We start from the raw sequence: 21535 nt of genomic DNA, 5'->3' as shown, positions 1-21535 counted from the left end.
CGTATATTCTGCGGAATAAAACGCACTGGGAGCACACGTGGAGATTTATCAATAGCACCTGAACCTGAAGCTTGAACCGTATCTGAAGCTTCGGCTGAAGTAGCCGCTGGCATCTGCTGAGAACACTGTGGAGAAGAAAGTGCTGTCACAGCTGACACCGTGTTCTCTGTGATTGTCGTAGGAGCCACTATCATAGAGGATTCCTCCTCCGGAACCCCTGCCCCTGCTGTTGGCATCCTGGATTCCATGGAATCCAATCAATCCCTGACTTCTGCCAGAGAATTAGAGGGTCAAGGCTGCCTGAATTGTCGAAAACTGATCCACCTGTTGACTGGGACCCAGAGAATCTGCCATCATAATTCTATACAGCTCCGCCTTTCTAGCTGTTGCCGGGAACGGCACTCCTCTCCTACGCAATTCTGCTGTAATTTTCGGAATAGTCCACACCCTGTAGGACACAGAACTACCATGCTCCGAGCCTCTGGACAGAGTCTCTGGAATGGATAGCTGATCCTCTATGTCCGATGCGTGGGACATCTTCCTAAAAACATCCAAATTGACCCCCCACCCAAGAATGCATAATGAGAAAACAGCTGCAGTATAAATAACATATCCCCAACCGTGCGCAAGGTACTAATGTGAACTAACACAGCACTTACCTGCCAAGCTGAAATACCGCACCTGGAGCTGCCATGACGGCATTCTAACCCTAAAAAGCAAGAACACTGCCAGATCGAACGGATGACGCAACTGTAATGGGATGAAACGCACCAGCCTGTCCCCTGCGGCCTAGCCAGGAAGCAGCCATTTTGAGCCTCACGGAGTCACAGGCCACTTCAAACCACCCGACCAACCGAATAGCACTCGCCGGTAGCCGTCATAGGACTTCCGAACCTACAATCTGTAGCCGTGACAGGTCATACCCAAGCTTTGCCCGGGAGCCGTGACCGGACAGTATCTCGCAACCCTGATGCCTTGTGAGGAAACGTTAGTAAACGCCAGCTTGCCTGTAGTCGTGACAAGACTTTCAACCTGAATAGCAGTGATATGATAATTCCTTGTGACTGTAGTGCAACACTAATTACCCCCGAAAACTAACACCCAGTGAGATACTGATTGTAAAACAACATGGTGCAACATGATGACTACCCTACCAACCCTTCGTATCCCCCAAAGCAATTCTAGTCTAATTGCTTAAAGAGCGTTTGCTGACAAGGCAGCACACCTCCCCTGCCTCGTAACTTACCTGCGCTGTAACACCGCCAGCTCGAAAGTGAAAGTAAAAGGGGAACTGTTTGTGAGCAATGTTCCGCCCGCCTATATACCCGCACAGAATGCCGCCCTGTGAGCCACCAGAGAAGCCCCAAAAGGACCATCAGACTTGCCAAGACGCTGCTGACACCACTGACCGCGCACCGTATGGAACCACCAAGAAAACAGGAAGTACCTCCTCCTCACACAAGAACGAGGTGAGCAACGTAAGCTACACCCCAACCTTGGTCCTGATATAGCGGAGGCTGCAGGCTCCTCCCATAAACTCAGGTTGTAACCAACCTTCCACTTGCAAGGTGGAAAAACAACAACATTCCATCGAGTTCAACCTAAAACCCTACTGTGTTGATCCCGAGGGAGGCAAAAACCTCCTATGAGGCTGATGCCAATTGCCCCTTAAGAGGAAAAATTCCTTCCCGACCCAATGTGGCAAATAAAACCCTGGATCAACGTTCTATACCCATAAATCTACTATCCATAACCTGTAATGTTATTACTCTCTAAAACCAACACCCAGGCCCACCTTGAACTTGTTTATGGAGTCAGACATCACAACATCATGCGGCAGGGAGTTCCATAATCTCACTGCTCTAACAGTAAAGAATCTCTGTCTGTGATGACGGTGAAACCTTCTTTCCTCTAGATGTAGAGGATGCCCCCTTGTCATGGTTACCGGCCTAGGTATAAAAAGATCACTTCTTAAATGGACACTGTCACCAACTTTATCTTTTGATATGTTGTAGTACTTATGTACTACAACATATCTCTAATATACTTTTATTATTTATTTTTATTTTTTTATTAAAATGGTTTAGTTTACATTTGAAAACCAGCCACTATGGGTCTCCCTCCTAGTGGCCGGCTGCAGCCTGGCGTGACGTCACGCCTGAAAAAGGACCGATGCGGCCGGGCATCGGTCCTTTTTCATTCAGCCTGCGCTCGCTCCCTGCCTGTCAATCAGACAGGCAGGGAGCGAGCGCATTGGCTCCCCGGCCACTGGCTGGGAGGCCACTCCTCCCGCACATCGCCGCCGCTGTCCCTGCACGCCCGCTGCCGGACTCTGCAGTAAGTGTAATTAGGGAGGGGGGGGGGGGGGGGTGTTGTGATGGAGGGAACGGGGTATGGCGGGGGGGGGGGGGGGGGGAGATGGATGGGATGGGCTAGCGCCGCATGTAACTAATATAGTTTATCTACACAGGGTGCCTCCAGCTGTTTCAATACTACAACTCCCAGCATGCCCTGACAGCCAATAGATATCAGGGCAAGCTGGGAGTTGTAGTGATGAAACAGCTGGAGGCACCCTGTGTAGATGAACTAAGGGTGGAAGTCCCCCCCAGCAGGCATCAGTGACGTGGTGCCTGCTGGGGAAGTCTGTCTGGTAGTGAGCACACTACCAGGCAGACAAAAAGAATTTTCAATATAGTAAAAATTAAAATTAAAAGCAGGGAGGGGGTTAGGGATAGATTGGCAATAGGCAGGGACAGAAAAAAAAATAGGATGGTGGGAGCTACCCTTTAATGATATGTATAGTGCTGGTCTTTTCGCAGACTATAAGTGTACACAGTTTACACATTACGAGATCATTTTCAGGGACCCTATACCTAATGCAGATGTTACTAATGTGATAATACTAATAAGGTTCAGCCCAAGGTTTGGCAAATATCCGACCACCACGAGCTGTGATAACACGGTTAGATCTTCATGTATCCTAGAAGATATAGTAGAAGCATAACCCACAAATAACAGTAAATGTGTACAGACACCTAGAACTAGAATTAACCATCCATGAACTATAATCGTGGATGTGAGGTTATGGCTGGAGCGCATTAAAGTACGACAAAATCCCTTTCTTTTCACTCATTTTCTATCCCGTCATCTGAAGAATGCCAAGAATGTTGTTTGGGTTGTTTTGATGGAGATTTTAGAAAAGGGGATAAGGAGTTGGTATAAGAATTAACTTCTTTATGTGAATGCAACCAAACCTTCAAATCATCTACATCAGTGGTCTCAAACTGTGACCCTCCAGATGTTGCAAAACCTCAACTTCCAGCCGTTGGCTGTCCGGGCCTGCTGGGAGTTGAAGTTTTGCAACCTCTGGAGGGTTACAGTTTGAGACCACTGATCTATATAGAATTATAGATGACTAACTACTCCTAACACCCCTCCTGACCTAAGAAAAATGTCTAAGCTTTAAAAAGCTGTGTATCTTACCTTTCCCCTTGCTCGAATTGTGTGAGCTCCCAGCAGGAGAAAGCGGGCGTTCCCCAGCAGGCGCAACGTCACTGAAGCCTGCAAGAGCTGTGCCCCGCCATGCCCACAACTTTCTGAGTTTGGACTTCTGCAAGTCCAGGTGGAGACCAAATGAACTGTTTGGGAACAGAACAGGGCTACCTAGTGGGCGTTTTTTCAATCACATTAAAGGTTGAGAATTTTAACAGCAAGTAAATAGCAAAGTGTCTTATAATTACATAAGGAACAATATATTAAAAGTTTAGTTTGGTGACAGGTACTCTTCAACTCCTATAGGGATACCCGAGACTTATTATAAGCCATGCCAAAGGCTCTAAGGGTGTCTTCACATGGTTCGGGGACAGAGTACCCTGGATATGTAGTGTGCATGTTTTACAATGCACGAGGCATGGCTGTCCGACCATGCCCTAAAATTGGAATGCGCAAAGGCAACAATCTCTGCTGTGCAACTATTCCAAGTGTGCATGAAGGCAACCAGTGCTCCCATCCATGCAGTTCTGGAACAATACATCATACAGCATGTGAAATATGCCGGATCTAGAGTATACAGAAAATATAGTCTGATCATTACGTTTCCAGGACCCAAAGTATTTTAAACAAAAGGGTTGGATACAATGTCAATCTAGAGCAGTGCAAAGTTGGGCAACATTTATATTTAAGTTGGAGGCTCCAACATGTACCCAGAAATGCAAGTAGCAATATTCTTCATGTCAAAATGACACCAGGATGAAACCTGACAGATGGCAATTGGTCCATTGCACATGAGGGTATCGGTTGTACAATTGATCTGGCAAAGTATTGTGTCTTTTTTTTTAAAAGAAGAGCCAATATGGAGATGGGAAGAGAGCCAAAAACTTAGTCATTTCAAACACAGGGGAATAGTCCTGTTAGAAAAAAAACTGGGACCTTATATTTGGCCCATTCAGAATAGGGGGCAAAAAGAATTGATCACCAATATATCAATAATAGATTAAAGGGAACCTTTCATCAAAGGGAGCAGTGCTGAGCTTGTCTGTGTCCCGGCTGCAGTCTAAGATTTAGGACTCCAGCATGAGTCTGAAATCTATAAAAAAAAATTAAAAAAAGGCTTGCAGCCAGGACTGGTAGGGTCATTTTTTTCAAAGTGGAAAATTAAATATAAAGAAGCATATATTTAAATAACATGCAATTGGAAAGTTATTCTGCATACATTAATCTATAATATATCAGAAGGTTTTTTTGATGAAAGACACCGTTTAAGCATAGGCGGAGTTTAGTGAAAGACCTTACACCTTTTCATAACTGGTGCACTTTCTAAATACAGCGCACATCGCCACCATTTTTAGATCTAAAACTATGCCAACTTCCTGGAAATTTCACTTAATAAATGTGCCCACTGTGCAGAGGCCACGCAGTACAGACAAGCTATATTTGTATGAGAACTAAGTTGGCATAGACGTTTTTAGCGCTGAAGTTGTAAGGGTTTGTTTATAGCAGTGAGCGCCCTAGCATACAGGCATAAGGTTACATCAGGGGGAGAAAAGTTACAGTAAACTTAATTAAGCAGCCAGTCAGATCACACTAAGGGCTAGGTACCGTATTTTTCGCCCTATAGGACGCTCCGGCGTATAAGACGCACCCTATTTTTAGGTGCAAAATCTAAAAAATTTAAGATTTTGAACCCAATAGTGGTCTTCAACCTGCGGACCTCCAGATATTGCAAAACTACAACTCCCAGCATGCCCGGACAGCCGTTGGCTGTCCGAGCATGCTGGGAGTTGTAGTTTTGAAACATCTGGAGGTCCGCAGATTGAAGACCACTGCATAGGAGGTAATACTCACGTGTCCCCGCCGCTCCGGACCCGTCACCGCTGCCCTGGATGTCGCTCCATCGCTGCCGCCGTGTCCCCGTCGCTCTGCTGCCGGCTGGGTACGCGACGACGTGATGACGAGGAAGGAGAGCGCCGGCCATACAGGGGATCCCTGAACGGAGAAGACACCGAGGAGGCAGGTAAGGTCCCTCCCGGTGTCCTGTAAGCACTAACCCGGCTATTCAGTCGGGCTGTTCGAGACTGTCACGGTGAAATCACGGCGGTCCCGAACAGCCCGACTGAGCAGCCGGGTTAGTGTCACTTTCCCTTCAGACACGGCGGTCAGCTTTGATCGCCGCGTCTGAAGGGTTAATACAGGGCATCACCGCGATCAGTGATGTCTTGTATTAGCCGCGGGTCCCGGCCGTTGATGGCCGCAGGGACCGCCGCGATAGGGGTGTATTCACCGTATAGGACGCACCGACTTTTCCCCCCCAGTTTTGGGGAAGAAAAAGTGCGTCTTATACGGCGAAAAATACGGCATATCAGTATATACAATGGGCAGGGGTAGTATAAAGTGCCTCCACAGAATGAGCTGCCACCTGTTCAGCAGTGCTCACACTCTACAGATATTTAACACATTCCCACTAGGACTGCAACACGTAATTGATATTATTGATTAAAACCAATGACAGAAAATCAACAATTTCCATTATCGATTCCTGAGCATTTAGATTAGTTGTTGCCCCCGACCTTTACATTTACAAGATCCAGCAGAACCACTCACACAGCAATCCCCCTAGCAGACTGCAACTCCAGGGATGTGGAATTCCTATCGCCCACCACCCATGACATGCAGTTCCGGGCGCCGGGCAGGTGAATTTTTCCGACCCTTGGCCGAGGGGGCGGAGCCGTGATGTCACGATATTCCTGGCCCCAGTATCGTGAGTCATCAGGCACGGAGCGATCTTCGCTGATGACAGAGGGGTGCTTCAGGAGAGATTGCGGGGGTCCCCAGAGGTGGGACCCCCATGATCAGATGTCTTATCCCCTATCCTTTGCATAGTGGGTAAGAAGTCTAGGGCCAGAGTACCCCTTTAAGCTAACAAAACCATGCTGGTTTTCTTTTAAAAGTACTCATACACTTGAAATTTTTACAACATTCCCTCAAAACCACACGGACATTCTCCCCACAATTCCCAATATGTATTTGTTATACAGTTAATATAGTGACTTGTGGGGAGAATGTATTTATGAGATTGTGCGGGATGGTTTGTCGGCATTATTGTGCACTGTATGGTAGTAACAAGCATTGTGTGGCAGTGTGCAGTTTATTTTTGTAGCGTAGGATGGTAGTGGCATTGTTATTTATGCACAAAGTAGAACACTATCATTTGACCGCCAAACTGTATGCAACATAGAAATAGACAGTATTGTATAGTCATTTGTGCACTGTATGAAAGTACACCATTTTGGAGAGAACAAAAATTACCGCCAAAGGCACCATTCATCTACTCGCTATCGGGGTGTCAGAACCTTGGTAGCCAAGATGTCTATAATGTGACAGTCACTTAATCAGCAACAGTGTTGTGCAGCTTGGGTGCGTTCATGTTTCCACATGACTGATGACTACAGTGAGGAGGACTAGTCATGCCACACCTAGTGCTACTAAGCTTATATAATCATCAACAGTTCATAAAACGGAGATCAAAGCTGTAAAGAACCCGGAACCATGCTACTAGCATCTAAAAAAGGCTAAAATACATCATTATGTCCTGTCACATATACAGTCAGAGCAGGGGTGCATATACATTAAACTAACACTGATCTACCATAGCAAATGTAGTTTGGATGACTAGACAACGAGAGCTCCCTACAAGTGCACATTTACCTTACTTAGCGGACGGCTACACGCGACATAAAACGTGGTCCTATAGTACCGGTAGGCCCTGTCAGGTTGAGTCCCTCAGTGACCTGGGGGCTCCCCTGCAGGGTCTCCCCCTGTTGGTTTAATAAATGTGTGTGTGTTCCTTTAATGCATAGACAGGATCCCTATGTCTAGATAGTATACAGGACCTGTGGAGGTCTCAAGGACCTGTGAGTAAGCCTGTCACATGTTATGTTATGCAGTTATATGATTTGTTGTAACACATGTACTCCCAGAGAGCACCAGCTTAAAGGAGTAGTCCGGCACGCACTTTTCTTATTTTATCCGGTCCGGGCTGCAAAAAAAAAAAAAAAAAAAAAAAAAGAAACCAAACTTTCTCTTGCCTGCCTACGTGCCCCTGGAGTTCCGGTACAGGTGTGCGGTCGCCGGGCTGTTTGCTTCTTATTTCCTGTTAGGCTGAAGCTCCGTGTGACGTGCCGGGTTAACAGGAAGTAAGAAGCAAACAGCCCGGCGACTGAACACCTGCACCGGAGCTCCGGGGGCGTGTGGGCAGGCAGGAGAAAGTTGTTTTTTTTTTTCTCTTTTTTTGCAGCCCGGACCGGATAAAATAAGAAACACCCGTGGCCCTGCCATACACCGGTGGTTACCACATTTGCATATAGGTAGAATGACAGAATTACACCCTTCCGTATCCCACGCGTGCGCAGTAACGTTCAGTCAACCTTTTTAACAATTGAGGTCACCAGCAGATAGGTGCCAGGTGGATAAAGTAACCTTTAGTTTTGCAAAATGCTGTTTGTAAAGTTATGAAAGTGCCTTTTATGTTACCAGCTAAAGAGACTGATAGCGCTGAGCTGCAGCATCACCTTCTCTCACCCCAACCCTGCATTATTGTACAGGGCTTGGCTTCCAGCCCTGTTTGTCAATTAGTGAAAGCAGGGTAGGAGAGGGAAGGAGAAAATGTGCTGCTGCAGCTCAGTAGCATCAGTTTGACTCTTCGTCTGCTAACAAGAAAGACACTTTTGTAACTGTACAAACAGCGATCAGCAAAACCAAATGTTTCCTCCTAGCACCTATCTGCTGGGACCTGCAGCTCCATGTCTGGTTTGGACCAGACAGATTCCCTTTAAAGGGGTACTCCGGTGGAAAACTTATTTTATTTATTTTTTTATCAAATGGTGCCAGAAAGTTAAACAGATTTGTAAATTACTTCTATCAAAAAAATCTTAATCCTTCCAGTACTTATCAGCTGGTGAATACTACAGAGGAAATTATTTTCTTTTTGGAACACAGAGCTCTCAGCTGACATCACGAGCACAGTGCTCTCTGCTGACATCTCTGTCCATTTCAGGAACTGTCCAGAGAAGCATATGTTTGCAATGGGGATTTTCTCCTACTCTGGACACTTCTTAAAATGAACAGAGATGTCAGCAGAGAGCACTGTGCTCATGATTCAGCAGAGAGCTCTGTGTTCCAAAAAGAAAATTTATTCTGCAGTATTCAGCAGCTAATAAGTACTGGAAGGATAAAGATATTTTACTAGAAGTAATTTACAAATCTGTTTAACTCTCTGGCAAAAGTTTTCCACAGGAGTAACCCTTTAAAGAGAATTTGTCACAGTGTTCTACACCCCACAACTAATGGAACAGCTAGATAGGTGCCAAGGCACCTATTCTGAATATATGACTTGATATTCAGTAGCAGTCACCTGCTATAATCCTGCAACTGATCTGACTAATTAAAGGGGCACTCCACTGTAAAAAAAAAAAAAAAATTATCAACTGGTGCCGGGAAGTTAAACAGATTTGCAAATTACTCCTATTTTAAAATCTTAACCCTTCCAGTACTTATCAGCTGCTGTATGCTCCAGAGGAAGTTCTTTTCTTTTAGAATTTCCTTTCTGTCTGACCAAAGCGCTCTCCGCTGACACCTCTGTCAGTTTTAGGAACTGTCCAGAGTAGAAGCAAATCCCCATAGCAAACATATGCTGCTCTGGACAGTTCCTGACATGGACCGATGTGTCAGCAGAGAACACGGTGGTCTGACAGAAAGGGAATTAAAAAAAAAAAGAAAAGAACTTCCTGTGGAGCATATAGCAGCTGATAAGTACAGGAAGGATTAAGATGTTTAAATAGAAGTAATTTACAAATCTGTTTAACTTTCTGGCACCAGTTGATTTAAAAAAAAATGTTTTCCCGGGGAGTACCCCTTTAAAGGGGTATTCTGCACAAGGCATCTTATCCCCTATCCAAAGGATAGGGGATAATATGTCTGATTGTGGGGGTGCCTGCCGCTGGGGCCCCCAGGATCTCCGTGCAGCACCCACATTCTATGCAGGGCTGCTGCTCCAGTCTCGGAAACCTCTGGGAATGGAGAAGTGACGTCACGCCACACTCCCTCCATTCATGTCTATGGGAGGGGCGGGACGACACGAAAGGAGGGGGCATGGCGTGATAGAGGATAAGAAGTTTTTGGCCGGAATATCCCTTTAATGGTCTATTCACACGTACAGTATTCTGGGCAGATTTGGTGCGTAGGATTTTCTGCTGCAGATTTCAATGTAAACTGAACACAGCTTCAAATCCTGCGCATCAAATCTGCCCAGAATACTGTATGTGTGAATAGACCCTAAAGGGTTATTCCCCACTGGCAAAGTTATCACCTACCCACCTGTTATGTTTGCAGTGCACTAATGCACTTTGGCATGGTATTGCACCTAGATGATACTAGTATATACTTTTATGTATTACATTCATGAAAGGTTAACATACTTTGGGGTGCTTTCTACGTGCATATTAGGGGTATTAGGCTAGGATTCCACTTGTTTTTTTTTCTGGCAGTTTTTGTAGATCTGCCACTGCAGTTTTTGAGCCAAAGCCAGAAATGTATTCAAAAGGAATAGGCCATATAAAGGAAGGACTTATACTTCTCCTCCCTTATGGATCCACTTCTGACTTTGTGGCAGTGGCAGTTTTCCAAAAACTGCAAGAAAAAAAACGAGTGGAAACATAGCCTTAGGAGTCATTTTGTCATGCTGCGTACAGGTGACATACTGATATATTGTGAGATGCAGATCGGGATCATTTTGTCATGCTGCGTACAGGTGACATACTGATATATTGTGAGATGCAGATCGGGATCATTTTGTCATGCTGCGTACAGGTGACATACTGATATATTGTAAGATGCAGATCGGGATCGCTCACAATATATGGCCAGTGTGCAGCAGATAAAATAATACTGTTTCCTACCATTGTCTTTTAGTGTGAACCGAACATTTTAAGTGACTAAAAAAGCATTTATAATCCAGCGCGCAGGGAACGATACTGAACAGCAATAGTCCCGGGGGGCACGGAGCAGGGCAGAGCCAGTCCCTGATCTGCCAGTAATTATGCTCAGCAGCTGTGATTGACAAGCAGAGAGGCCTCTTAGTCCCGGTGTAGTGTGTGTAGTAGAGGCCTCTCTGCCTGTCAATCATGCCTGCCAAGAGTGATTAAAGGGGTACTCCGGCGCTAAGACCTCTTATCCCCTATCCAAAGGGGACCCCCGTGATCTTGCACGCAGCACCCAGTTACAATCAGTCTGTCACAACTGTCATACCCCCACACCCCCCAATAGGCTTGCATTGAGGGGGCAGAGCGTGACGTCACAATGCTCTGGCCCCCATGATCGCCAGTAATCAGACCCGGAGCGAACATGCTCCGGGGACTGATTGTAACGGTGGGACCCCCGCGATCAGGCATCTTATCCCCTGTCCTTTGGATAGGGGATAAGATGTCTTAGCGCCGGAGTACCCCTTTAATGGCGGAGAAGCGGGACCCCCTGCTCTCAACCCGCTTGGACTTCTTTTTTTGTTCAGTATACTCCGCGTTGGAATATAAATGCGTATTCTAACACTAACACTGCTCGGTCCACACCACACGAATATTCCTGCTGACAGGTTCCCTTTAACACTTTATTTAATTTGTCTAATAAAATTCTGTCTATATTTTATTTTTGACTCTGTTGTTTTTTCTTGGTTTATAGCTTACACAGGTACTCTCTGTTGCTCAGCATTTGGAACAAACTGTTCCGAACGCTGGGGCCGACGCTGGGAGCTCGTGATGTCATAGCCCCGCCCCCTCATGATGTCACGTCACGCCCCCTAAATGCAAGTCCATGACGTCACTAGCTCCCTGCGTCGGCTCCAGCGTTCGGAACAGTTTGTTCTAAACGCTTAGCAGCGGAGTACCCCTTAAAGGGTTCATCTTCCAGTGCTTGTACATAATACAGCTGTCATGATCACATTACAGCACATGTAATATATCCCTGTAGGTTCTCACTCACATTTTGGTTTGTAGATTTCTAAAGTAAAAAAATAAAAAAAATAAAAAAAATAACATTTTCTATAGACAATGTGGCTTCTAATCCCCCTATTTTTTCCTACCTTTACTATGAAGTATTTTTGATGCGGAGATCAGAGCTGGCAGTGGTTTCTCTCATCCAGGATAGCCATCATGCCTGTACTCTCTTTTCTCCAACCACATCAGTCAGAGAACAGCCATAATGCCCCAGTACACATCCAATCATAGGCCAATCTAGCCAGAATTGTAGGTCCTGATAACTTGACACCCATGGCCAGGTTTTGGTGCACATGTAGTTTCAATGCCTGACAGCAAAGACTTGTAAACTGTAAGGAAACATTGGTGTTATGGCTTCCATTTCCACTGATTTGCTGTCAAGGATTCCACCACACAGTGTACACTTATGGTAGTTATTTTAGCGGCGGAGCTTTGGTCGCTGAAATTCCACCATTCTTTCAGCAGAATTTGCGCACAATACATTGCTGTCAATAAGGGAAGCCAATGTCTGCATGGTCTTAGAGCTGACCGATTCAGTCCTAGCCCTCAGTATGAACCCTGCCCTGATCGGCTATGTTCTAGGCAGAAAGTGGAACCATAAAAGGACATCTACATATGATGCATCCATCATTTTAATCCACTCTCCATAGACTGTAATAGGTGATCTCCATCTGCAGAATGGAGGAATGGCGTGAAGGCTGCATTTATAAAGTGTACCTATCATTGTAAGAAACTTTTTTTTTTTTATTTCCCGCCCCGGCCTGCGCGCCAGTGACTCACAGCACCACAGGGGGGCGGGGGGGGGGGGGCTGAAGGGAAGTCTGTGTGTGCTTTGCTGTGCACAAAGTGTCCCCCAGCGTCCCCCTCCCCCTGCGGCCCTGTTACCCCTTTACACTGCTGATGCTGGTAAAGTGTGGAGCCTAACAGATTTGTTTTGTAGGTTTAACGGTGAAGAGTTTTGGCTGTAAGAAATGGTCATGACGGTCCGGACCAGATGGAGAAGAACAGGGAACGACGCTGATCACAGAAGACGTCATTTGTGAGTTGCTGTATAAAACAGCACTGTTAACTACATTCCCACAGATAAATAGATATTGCGCATTGTTGCTTTTTCCTTTTTTGCTCATCAACTTCGGTAGGGGTGCCATGCAAAAATATTTTTTGCCCTGAGCCTAAAAAGTTTGGGAAACACTGTCCTAGGGACATGTGAAAAGTTTTGATAATTAGAACCACATGCTTCTCTACCCGCTCTGTGTTTAGGTGATGGGGACCATCCCATACACTTACATTATATGACTTTCAGTCACTTGACACAGAGCAGGGAGAGAGCCACTTGGGCAGATGTTTTACATTGAAGATCGCATGTATAAAATAGCTGCCACATTTGGCCACTTTCAGTGGCCTTTTACCTCCAGGAAGTGGTTAAAGTTGTCTTTTCTTGAGTCCTGTCACTTCTAAATCTCACAACCTCTGTGGGCCCACCCTCTTGAGACTGAGCCCATGTGATTTTTTTTTCTTTCTAGAGAGCCTGGCTTGCTGCAGCATCTCATTGTTAGCCAGGCCCCTTTGCCCCATGATCGCGGCATGGCCGGCCAGGGGTATAACGCAGCCAATAAGAGTTACCCAGCAGTCAGACGTCAGCCGGACTGACTGCTGAAATTGCACCCGGACGGTGCACACAATGCTCAACAGCAGAGGTACCTGAATGGGTATGTAAATCCAGAAAACAGAACAGAAAAGAGAGGCTCTTGGGCCCAGCTAACCCTTTAAACTAATCTAGAACTTTAAGGCTATTTCCTATTGAATCTCTGTCTCTTCCATAGAGATGAATGGAGGGGGCATGTTTGAAAAGTATGCCCACAGATGCTCAATAGGGTTTAGGTCTGGAGACAGCTTGGCCAGTCCATTACCTTTACCCTAATATGCTGGAATACTGCCCTGCGGCCCAGTCTCCAAAGGGAGGGGATCATGCCCTGCTTCAGTGTGTCAACGTACATGTTGCCATTTGTGGTTCCCCAGACCATGACACTCCCACCACCATGCTTGACTGTCATTGTACATCATCTGACTCAAATTAGTTTATCTTGGTTTCATCAGACAATTGGAATTGGTTCCAGTAATCCATGTTTTTAGTCTACTTCTTTTCAGTAAACTGTTTGTGGGCTTTCTTATGCTTCTTGTTTAGATGAAGCTTCAATCTGGGACAGCAGCCAGACAGACCAATTTGACGTAATGTGTGGCGCATGGTCTGAGCACTGACAAGCTGATCCCCTTCAACCTCTGCAGCAATGCTGACTGCACTTATATGTTTATTTCCCAAAGACAAACTCTGGGAATGATGCTGAGCATGTGCACCTAACTTCTTTGGTCGATCGTGCAAGGCCTGTTCTGAGTGGTCTTGCCTATAGTGCTGCAGGTCAGTTTCAGGGTCCGGGCAATCTTCTTATAGCCTAGGCCAGTGGTCTTCAACCTGCGGACCTCCAGATGTTGCAAAACTACAATTCCCAGCATGCCCAGACAGCCAACGGCTGTCCGGGCATTCTGGGAGTTGTAGTTTTGCAACATCTGGAGGTCCGCAGGTTGAAAACCACTGGCCTAGGCCATATTTATGTAAAGTAACAATTCTTTTTTCAAGATCATCAGAGAGTTCTTTATCATGAGGTGCCATGGTGAACTTTTAGTGACCAGTATTAGAGAGTGTGAGAGCAATAACACCAAATTTAAGACACCTCCTTCCTTATAACAATAACAAGTCACATGACACCAGGAAGGAAAAATGGCTAATTGGGACCAATGTTGTCATTACTCAATGAAGTTGCTAAGATTCAGACATTAAAGGGGTTAAAAAAAACTTTTTTTTTGTATATCAACTGGCTCCAGAAAGTTAAACAGATTTGCAAATTACTGCTAATAAAAAATCTTAATCCTTTCAGTACTTATGAGCTTCTGAAGTTAAGGTTGTTCTTTTCTGTCTAAGTCCTCTCTGACGACATGTGTCTCGGGAACCGCCCAGTTTAGAAGCAAATCCCCATAGCAAACCTCTTCTAAACTGGGAGGTTCCCAAGACAGGTGTCATCGGAGAGCACTTAGACAGAAAATAACAACCTTACCTTCAGAAGCTCATAAGTACTGAAAGGATTAAGATTTTTTTAATAGAAGTCATTTACAAATCTGTTTAACTTTCTGGAGCCAGTTGAGATATATAAAAAAATAAAAATAAATAAAAAAGTTTTTCCCTGGATAACCCCTTTAATGGCTTAGTGTTGAGGTTTTTGCATTGTAAAGACACCAAACATGCAAAATACACACAGTAGGGGGCAAACCTGTATACAGAACAAAGGTAAGAATGGTGGACAGCAGTGCTAATATGAAGCAGCCCAAAAGTGTGATAGGCCTAACAATTGACTCCTGACAAGAGCCAACGTAGAACAAAATAAAGCTTCTCAAGGTGTGTAAAATTATATTATATATACACATTAATTATTTTTTATCATTAGACAAGTGCACAATACTATTAAAACAGTCTAAAAATTAGGAACAAACAACAAAAAGGTGGCATAACTGGGACTATGTTAATGGGATAAGACCAATATAAGGTCATAAAATCTATACAGATAGATGGTATATATAGTATATAAGATATAAATGTATTTGAACCGGCAGTCACACAAGAAAAAGTCCTATATCCAGAACCTGTAAGAAGCAAAGTGCAGAGGTATATACAGGCACAAAAGCCTAAATGTATAGACCAGATACCAACCAAAGAAGTCCTGGGATTCTGCCACCCCAACATGTATTTCCGTCCAGAAACCTAAAATGTTGTTTTTATAGTATTGTGCACTTGTCCACTAAAATATAAAAGGTATATACACAGTATATATGTTTCACACATCATGTTTTTCACACACTTGAGTAGCTCCATTTAGTTTTGTGTTTTTACATTGTAGCAGTGTCGTTTCTTCATCTTGTCACATGAAATGATAAATATTTAAAACTTTTAAGGCCCCTTGATATCTCTTTAAAATAAAAATGTTTCGTTTCTTGGACAACCCCTTTAAAGTATATATATATCACTGTTTTTAAGGAAGAAATTAGCTCTGTTCTTCTATTTCTGGAGAACCCCTTTAACTATTTCCACTACTTTCAAATCTGCAATAATTTCTGATCTGGTGCTCGCCTATTTCCTAAATGTTGTGCCAGTATTGTTAGATCTCACCCCTTAACATTCCAAGAACACAGAGTGCCATGTACACGATCAGTACAGGAGATCTCTCCAACCACACAGGATCAGAACAGGGCATCTCTCCAACCACGAACAATCAATACAGGGGATCTCTCCAACCACACAGGATCAGTACAGGAGATCTCTCCAACCACACAGGATCAGTACAGGAGATCTCTCCAACCACACAGGATCAGTACAGGAGATCTCTCCAACCACACAGGATCAGTACAGGAGATCTCTCCAACCACACAGGATCAGAACAGGGCATCTCTCCAACCGCACACAATCTATACGGGGGCATCTCTCCAACCACACACAATCTATACGGGGGCATCTCTCCAACCACACACAATCTATACGGGGGCATCTCTCCAACCGCACAGGATCAGTACAGGGCATCTCTCCAACCACACACAATCTATACGGGGGCATCTCTCCAACCACACACAATCTATACAGGGGCATCTCTCCAACCGCACACAGGATCAGTACAGGGCATCTCTCCAACCACACAGGATCTATACGGGGGCATCTCTCCAACCACACACAATCTATACGGGGGCATCTCTCCAACCACACACAATCTATACGGGGGCATCTCTCCAACCGCACAGGATCAGTACAGGGCATCTCTCCAACCACACACAATCTATACGGGGGCATCTCTCCAACCACACACAATCTATACAGGGGCATCTCTCCAACCGCACACAGGATCAGTACAGGGCATCTCTCCAACCACACAGGATCTATACGGGGGCATCTCTCCAACCACACACAATCTATACGGGGGCATCTCTCCAACCACACAGGATCAGTACAGGGCATCTCTCCAACCACACACAATCTATACGGGGGCATCTCTCCAACCACACACAATCTATACGGGGGCATCTCTCCAACCACACACAATCTATACGGGGGCATCTCTCCAACCACACAGGATCTATACGGGGGCATCTCTCCAACCACACAGGATCTATACAGGGCATCTCTCCAACCACACAGGATCTATACAGGGCATCTCCCCAACCACACAGGATCTATACAGGACATCTCTCCAACCACACAGGATCAGTACAGGGCATCTCTCCAACCACACAGGATCAGTACAGGGCATCTCTCCAACCACACAGGATCTATACAGGACATCTCTCCAACCACACAGGATCTATACAGGACATCTCTCCAACCACACAGGATCTATACAGGACATCTCTCCAACCACACAGGATCTATACAGGACATCTCTCCAACCACACAGGATCAGTACAGGGCATCTCTCCAACCACACAGGATCAGTACAGGGGATCTCTCCAGCCACACACGATCTATACAGGGGATCTCTCCAGCCACACACGGATCTGTACAGGGGATCTCTCCAGCCACACACGATCTATACAGGGGATCTCTCCAGCCACACACGGATCTGTACAGGGGATCTCTCCAGCCACACACGATCTGTACAGGGGATCTCTCCAACCACACACGATCTATGCAGGGGATCTCTCCAACCACACACGATCTATACAGGGGATCTCTCCAGCCACACACGGATCTGTACAGGGGGATCTCTCCAGCCACACACATGATCTATACAGGGGATCTCTCCAACCACACACGATCTATACAGGGCATCTCTCCAACCACACACAATCTATACGGGGGCATCTCTCCAACCGCACACAATCTATACGGGGGCATCTCTCCAACCGCACAGGATCAGTACAGGGCATCTCTCCAACTACACAATCTATACAGGGGATCTCTCCAACCACACACAATCTATACGGGGGCATCTCTCCAACCACACACACACAATCTATACGGGGGCATCTCTCCAACCGCACACAGGATCAGTACAAGGCATCTCTCCAACCACACAGGATCTATACAGGACATCTCTCCAACCACGCAGGATCAGTACAGGGCATCTCTCCAACCACACACAATCTATACGGGGGCATCTCTCCAACCACACACAATCTATACGGGGGCATCTCTCCAACCACACACAATCTATACGGGGGCATCTCTCCAACCACACACAATCTATACGGGGGCATCTCTCCAACCACACACAATCTATACGGGGGCATCTCTCCAACCACACACAATCTATACGGGGGCATCTCTCCAACCACACACAATCTATACGGGGGCATCTCTCCAACCACACACAATCTATACGGGGGCATCTCTCCAACCACACAGGATCTATACAGGACATCTCTCCAACCACACAGGATCAGTACAGGGCATCTCTCCAACCACACAGGATCAGTACAGGGCATCTCTCCAACCACACAGGATCAGTACAGGGCATCTCTCCAACCACACAGGATCAGTACAGGGGATCTCTCCAGCCACACACGGATCTGTACAGGGGATCTCTCCAGCCACACACGAATCTGTACAGGGGATCTCTCCAGCCACACACGATCTATACAGGGGGATCTCTCCAGCCACACACATGATCTATACAGGGGATCTCTCCAACCACACACGATCTATACAGGGGATCTCTCCAACCACACACGATCTATGCAGGGGATCTCTCCAACCACACACAATCTATACGGGGGCATCTCTCCAACCGCACACAATCTATACGGGGGCATCTCTCCAACCGCACAGGATCAGTACAGGGCATCTCTCCAACCACACAATATCTATACGGGGGCATCTCTCCAACCGCACACAGGATCAGTACAGGGCATCTCTCCAACCACACAGGATCTATACAGGACATCTCTCCAACCACACAGGATCAGTACAGGGCATCTCTCCAACCACACAGGATCAGTACAGGGGATCTCTCCAGCCACACACGATCTATACAGGGGATCTCTCCAGCCACACACTGATCTGTACAGGGGATCTCTCCAGCCACACACGATCTGTACAGGGGATCTCTCCAACCACACACGATCTATGCAGGGGATCTCTCCAACCACACACGATCTATACAGGGGATCTCTCCAGCCACACACGGATCTGTACAGGGGGATCTCTCCAGCCACACACATGATCTATACAGGGGATCTCTCCAACCACACACGATCTATACAGGGGATCTCTCCAACCACACACGATCTATGCAGGGGATCTCTCCAACCACACACGATCTATACGGGGGCATCTCTCCAACCGCACACAATCTATACGGGGGCATCTCTCCAACCGCACAGGATCAGTACAGGGCATCTCTCCAACCACACAATCTATACAGGGGATCTCTCCAACCACACACAATCTATACGGGGGCATCTCTCCAACCGCACACAATCTATACGGGGGCATCTCTCCAACCGCACAGGATCAGTACAGGGCATCTCTCCAACCACACAATCTATACAGGGGATCTCTCCAACCACACACAATCTATACGGGGGCATCTCTCCAACCGCACACAATCTATACGGGGGCATCTCTCCAACCGCACACAATCTATACGGGGGCATCTCTCCAACCGCACACAATCTATACGGGGGCATCTCTCCAACCGCACAGGATCAGTACAGGGCATCTCTCCAACCACACAATATCTATACGGGGGCATCTCTCCAACCGCACACAGGATCAGTACAGGGCATCTCTCCAACCACACAGGATCTATACAGGACATCTCTCCAACCACACAGGATCAGTACAGGGCATCTCTCCAACCACACAGGATCTATACAGGACATCTCTCCAACCACACAGGATCAGTACAGGGCATCTCTCCAACCACACACAATCTATACGGGGGCATCTCTCCAACCACACACAATCTATACGGGGGCATCTCTCCAACCACACACAATCTATACGGGGGCATCTCTCCAACCACACACAATCTATACGGGGGCATCTCTCCAACCACACACAATCTATACGGGGGCATCTCTCCAACCACACACAATCTATACGGGGGCATCTCTCCAACCACACAGGATCTATACAGGACATCTCTCCAACCACACAGGATCTATACAGGACATCTCTCCAACCACACAGGATCAGTACAGGGGATCTCTCCAGCCACACACGATCTATACAGGGGATCTCTCCAGCCACACACGGATCTGTACAGGGGATCTCTCCAGCCACACACGATCTATACAGGGGATCTCTCCAGCCACACACGGATCTGTACAGGGGATCTCTCCAGCCACACACGATCTGTACTGGGGATCTCTCCAACCACACACGATCTATGCAGGGGATCTCTCCAACCACACACGATCTATACAGGGGATCTCTCCAGCCACACACGGATCTGTACAGGGGGATCTCTCCAGCCACACACATGATCTATACAGGGGATCTTTCCAACCACACACGATCTATGCAGGGGATCTCTCCAACCACACACGATCTATACAGGGGATCTCTCCAACCACACACGATCTATACAGGGGATCTCTCCAGCCACACACGGATCTGTACAGGGGATCTCTCCAGCCACACACGGATCTGTACAGGGGATCTCTCCAGCCACACACGGATCTGTACAGGGGATCTCTCCAGCCACACACGGATCTGTACAGGGGATCTCTCCAGCCACACACGGATCTGTACAGGGGATCTCTCCAGCCACACACGGATCTGTACAGGGGATCTCTCCAGCCACACACGATCTATACAGGGGATCTCTCCAACCACACACGATCTATACAGGGGATCTCTCCAGCCACACACATGATCTATACAGGGGGATCTCTCCAGCCACACACGATCTATGTCTGCACCAGGAATAAGGGGCAGAGATCAGGAAGTGCCCGCGTGACATCTCCAGCTCCCCGGGCACCGACATGACAACACGCCTCAGGTCTGTACCTTGTTGGAGCTGCTGTCGTCTACCGCCAGGGAGGCCATGCCGCCGGTGCTGGACAGCTCGCTGTAGCCGGGAGAGCTCTGCTGACTGCCGGGACTGCGCTTCCTGACACACGGGCGCTAGAGTTCACCGGCAACACACAGCGTCCAGACCCCGCCCACATACTCCAAGTCATACCCACGCCTTCATAGCCACGCCCACTAGAGGACGTGATAAGAATTTCCCTGCGGTTGGGCCACGCCCCTTTAGAACTTCTGTCAGGCGCTCGTTCCATAGCGGTTACTTTGTATTCTCTGAGAAAACTTTGTAACTCCGCCCACCTCTTGCCACGCCCACTGTATTTGTCATTAAGAAGACTACATTACGTATAGACGGGGAGAGTGTTGTGGCCTATAATATCCTCAGTTCATAGATAGGATTGTATGAAGTGTTTATTGTCTGTGGGTAACATCTTATGTGAACATGAACTGATCTTATGACAATGGACTGGGATCTGTGGCGGAAAGAAATACACAAATACGTCTGGATAACCTTGCGTTGTTGGGAATTTGCTGCAGAGACTATTGTAGATTTACTGCGAATTATTTACAAATTGAAAAAAAGCTTAAAGGGGTTATCCAGCAAAATGGTTTAAAAAAAAATAATAATAATAATTCTGTACTTCCCTCCATTGCTTTCCCCGCAGCCTTTGTTATCACATCGCCCAGTCTTTGGTGTGATTCAATTACTGGTGGCGGGGTCGGCACAAGACATTGTCACTCAGCCAATCAGGGCACATTTGTTTAAAAAAAACTACTGTATTTTTCTCCGTATAAGACGCACTTTCTCTTCCCCAAAAGTTGGTGCGTCTTATATGGCGAATACACACCGATGCGGTGATGCCCTGTATTAACCCTTCAGATCAAAGCTGACCGCCGCGTCTGAAGCGAAAATAACACTGCCCCGGCT

The 21535-nt window shown here is 46.6% G+C and overlaps 1 protein-coding gene across 1 annotated transcript in view; it reads right to left on the bottom strand.

Annotated features, from left to right (window-relative positions):
• Positions 1-20772, bottom strand: part of SNX5 (sorting nexin 5) — a 99597-nt gene extending 78825 nt beyond the window's left edge. The window contains exon 1 of the mRNA XM_056567605.1: positions 20590-20772. Coding sequence (XP_056423580.1) covers positions 20590-20628 — 39 coding nt within the window. The 5' untranslated portion in view covers positions 20629-20772. The remainder of the gene's footprint in view (positions 1-20589) is intronic.
• Between the last annotated feature and the right edge of the window lie 763 nt (positions 20773-21535).

The sequence above is a fragment of the Hyla sarda genome, chromosome 3 (genome assembly GCF_029499605.1).
Source record: "Hyla sarda isolate aHylSar1 chromosome 3, aHylSar1.hap1, whole genome shotgun sequence".
NCBI lineage: Eukaryota > Metazoa > Chordata > Amphibia > Anura > Hylidae > Hyla > Hyla sarda.
Note: the sequence above shows the minus strand (reverse complement) of the source record. Positions and strands in the feature narration are given on the sequence as shown.